At 45.4% G+C, this 4,379-nt stretch overlaps 1 protein-coding gene across 1 annotated transcript in view; it reads right to left on the reverse strand.

The window, feature by feature from the left end:
• Positions 1-3,716, reverse strand: part of LOC108573691 (discoidin domain-containing receptor 2) — a 116,487-nt gene extending 112,771 nt beyond the window's left edge. The window contains 1 exon segment of the mRNA XM_017936169.1: positions 3,536-3,716. Coding sequence (XP_017791658.1) covers positions 3,536-3,716 — 181 coding nt within the window.
• Between the last annotated feature and the right edge of the window lie 663 nt (positions 3,717-4,379).

Raw genomic sequence — 4,379 nt, forward strand, 5'->3', positions numbered from 1 at the left:
CAGAAATTGTGATTTGCGAAAGAGGAGAGAACCCCCGAAATCTCTCGTTCGAGTGGTTGAAATTCACTTTGTGACTGGTTACGCTACTTTTTCACCGTGAAAGCAGCGGATTTTTCACCCGGTGACGTGAATTATTATCGCCAACTTTCAGGTCGATGTCATGTCTCGATGTAATAAGTCAAGCTTGTCCTACGCTGATATTTCCAGATGTAACGTTCGTACACGCGACACGTGCATAATGGAAGGTTCCAGTGTAAATTGGTACACTGATCGAGATTCGTGTTCGTTCCGTTTGATCGCGGCTCAGAGAAAGAGAGGGAAAAAGCTACTTCCGGAACACCGGTTACCTCGCGTTCGAAACGTTTGAACACAGTCGGGGAATCCGCGCGGCTTATGCTCGAGCATTTCGCGGAAACTCTCGAAGATAAACAAAACTAAGAGAAGCAACAGCGGATCTTTGCTCGAACGATTGATAATCCCTCTATCTGATCGGAATACCCAACCAGGTCGTCCTTTTTTCTTTCCTTTTTCATTTCTTCGAGCATTAAAGCGGTTCGCCCGTTCATAATTGCCAAGTTTCTGTTCGAGCTCGAATCGAGGTCCGTTATACGATCGATCCTTAAAAACCGGGGTTCGCCGTTGTTCCACGCTGTTCAGCCGGATTAATTAAACAAGAGCCACGAAAAGAGCCACCCCGTAACAGGTTCGAATTCAATAAAATAAATTCGACACGAAACGGTTCGTCTCTCGCCTCGTCCCGCCGCGATGAAATACAATTCGGTTACGCGCCGCTCCGGTTTCAGGCGGAAAGAAAGAAAGAAGAAAAAAAAAAAGAGAAAAACGCGAATCAATTTGCAATTTGAAGGATCGCCCCCTCGAAGCGATTTTTCTTGCGTCGACCAGCTCACCGTATTACGGCCCATTGACTCATGAATACCGAAAAACCCGTCGATATCCGGAACAGGAAGGCTCCGCTCAGGCTTTTTGCCTGTGAATTCTATTCCGGCATTAATTAAAGCCACTTGAAAAGGCGACTATTTTTTACCCCGTTGCCTTTCCATGCAAATAATCTTGCTAATTGAAATACAATAATCTCGAGTGCATGAGATTAAAGAGAGGGAGAAGGTCGTTCGTTTAACTGGCACGTGAACGAATCGAGAGTAACAAATAAAAGAGAGAGGAAAAAAGATGGGAAGAGTAGGTGAAAAAAAAAAGAAGGAAAAGAGGACGATTTAGTATGGAACGACAAACACCGAGAGTAGCATACTTTCGACGGCAATAATTAATATGCAGAAAAACATAACGGCTGAGCGGCGAACAACAAGAGGTACGGCGGCGAAGCAGAGCGAATAGAGAGAGAATGGATCGGCACAATGCCATTTTGCCTGCTCGTCTGTGTCTGAGCAGCTATTAGATAGTATTGTTAATTCATCGTGCCGCTGACATTTCATTTGCGGCTGTACAATGGAAGCCCAACCGTGTACAGAGAATCCGTCGCGTTTCTGACCAACTCCTTCGTTTCGTCACGGAAATAAAGAACATTATTACTCTTTACCTTGATGGCAATTAGATTAGCCAACTAACTCTCTCTCTCTCTCCCACTCTAGCTTTAGATACTAGACGTGCTGCAATTCGAGAACGAAAGGTTATCAAGAGTTCGTCCATTACTTCTCCAAGAAGCTACGCGAACGTTCGTCGCGTATAATTTTTTCAGCTTAATCTTTCTGAATGGGTGCACACGCAGCGGTTCCCCGTTAATGCGGTGTAAACGTAAATAAGAACAAAAGAGGGAGAAAGAGAGAGAGAGAGAGAGAGAGAGAGACACTCGTGAATAGCAGATTCTGCCCAGTGAAAACAGAGGCGTTTCGCCGTGGTAATACTTTCGAGGGGGGACAAAAGACGACGTGGAAAAAGGAAAAGAAAAGGAGGGGGAAAAAACGATATAAACCGGCGACACGCGGAAATAAGAAATATGAAGATTGCAGTTACCGAATAAACGACGCGCAAACGTTGCTGCCATGGGGCAAAAAACGTTTCTCGTCCCTTTTGCGAATATATCTCGCGTGTGTCCCACGACGATTACATTTGCCTGGGCACAGGTAGCGCACGTTTAATTTTCCCCGGCCAATTTCTGGCCTGTGCACCACCTTCGTGGAGATCCGCTAAATCAATAAAATTCTCGCTTACACAGCGTGCACAGTATCCAAGAATCACATTCGGTTACGTATATCTCGTTCACGCCCGTGCGCCAGCCCGACGTAATTGTATATTACCGTGGCCCAAAGTGCCACTCTCTCCGCTCTGGCGTGTTTGCATCTCGACGCCGGCGTCTCCGGGTACACAGTAGAAAAATTTAAATTTTACAGCCCGACTTTTGGAGCCCGCGTATTGCGCTCTCCACTCGCTCTCTCTCTCTCTCTCTTGCAGCACTCTCGCCGTGTGTATCTCGCTTGGATCGTATCAAGGGAAGAGAAATCCGTGCGGAATCCCTGGAGGCGGTGCATGTCCTCCTGCCACACACTGTGCGCCGCCCAACAGCGTGTGTGTATACACGCGAGAACAAAGGGGGAAAAAATTTCAGAATAATTTTTCTCCGCTTTAGCATCCGGCGATATTACGGCGGAAAGCAGCGGGAAAGACAAAACTAAGGTAAATTCATTTTCGTGGAATAGTCGCCGCACAAATGGAACAATATTTTTCCTTCGTTTCGCCTTTTTCTCCTTTATCTAGCGAAATGACCCGCGTGAACCATGAGTTAGACGACACAGGGTATACGTTTCCCGTGACACAACACAGGCTACGATACTGTAGGGAGCTCATGGTGTCGACCTTACTTCTCGTAGCCGGTCGAAATGCTTTAAACCGTCGCGTCCTGGCCGCACCTGTTGTTGAACGATGGCCTGACCGGTGAATTACGGGGGTATCTTGTCGTCTGGTCGTGATACCACGTATTTTTTTACGTTCTTAGGAGTAGATGGGGTTATGTGTTCGGAGACACTTATTGGACACTCTGTATTATTGTAGATGAGCGAGGACAGCGAGTGCAGCTGTGTTATTGGCTTTCTGAGACGGATGGACGTAGTTTTATTAACGTGATTTATGCTGGTATAAGATGTCGATGTTAAAAGGTAACGAAGAATAGAATTAACTACCCCAATGGTTGTGTCGATTTTATTCCAATTTAAATCCCTTGACCCACGTAAATTCGCGAGCAACCAGCTTCGATCAGAGGATACAGAAGTTTCGTCTATACCCGAGTATAGATACTTTCATATTTTCAAAAAAGGGAATTTCTATTACTCGAATCTACCGAAACGAAGTAAATTGACATTGATCCCCAAGACATTCGTTCAAAATTCGCAAAAAAAAAAAAATTGGTAGCACGTTCAATATTCGTGTAAATTGGTCCCAAACTTTGGGTCCTTAAGTTATTCCAACAGAATATACATTACGATTAACGACGAATAATCAGGAAAGCGGTGTAACAGAAATGAAAAAGAAGCTTTTACGATCAATTTCACGTCACTTGACTCACCTAAGTCGAAGCAGTGACACCGTGGCAGGAAGAGTAGAACGAAAACTCCGATTAGAAGTCCTCGAAGAGGACCTGGATCCGGTCTGTGTTCGAGAACAGGCATGTTGCTGGTGACCTGAGCCATCGGCTAGCCGACAACCTGCTCCTCCTCATCACTAACTGTCGACGATCCTGACCGCATCGGTCATCGAGCACGTTCCTGGCATCGTGATGGCCGAAAGGTGGTGAGTGTTCTCGCCGATATCCTGCGCATAGAATAATCCCTGTTAATCCTCTGCAGACGTCCAACAGGAAACGTCGTCGACAGTCTGTCGAGACCGGTTTGGTAATAAAAGTCGACTTATCGACGTTAATACGATTTGGATACGTAAAACTGATGGAATTTTAATTACGGTAATGATACAAAACGTTAAAACCCTTACAGAAGGAAAACCGAACATGCACGATATTCGTTGGAGGGATTAATAGAAATTTTTTCCAGCATACGTAACTTTCATATCGACAATTAATCGCGAAGATTACCTAATTTGTTACGAGATACTTGGAACGTAAATGCAAGGTAGAATTTGATCAGGCCTCGTCCTATGTTACAGAGGACTATCGAGGCTCTTTGAAACAGGTATAATTCGACCTGACATTGTCGGCTCTTCCAGAACTTGATCGCGCGCCTCTTTGAAATCAGTAGAACTGCGACGCGTTCGCTTGAACTCGACTCGCCTACCTGTGGCGAAACTGAAATCCACCTACATCCTGCCGCAACGAAATCTGACTCAGCTCCACTAGACCTGACAGAGCCGAAAAGCACTTAATTTTTGAATAACACGCACTATACAATTCCGTATAG

The sequence above is a fragment of the Habropoda laboriosa genome, unplaced genomic scaffold (genome assembly GCF_001263275.1).
Source record: "Habropoda laboriosa isolate 0110345459 unplaced genomic scaffold, ASM126327v1 scaffold151, whole genome shotgun sequence".
NCBI classification, from domain to species: domain Eukaryota; kingdom Metazoa; phylum Arthropoda; class Insecta; order Hymenoptera; family Apidae; genus Habropoda; species Habropoda laboriosa.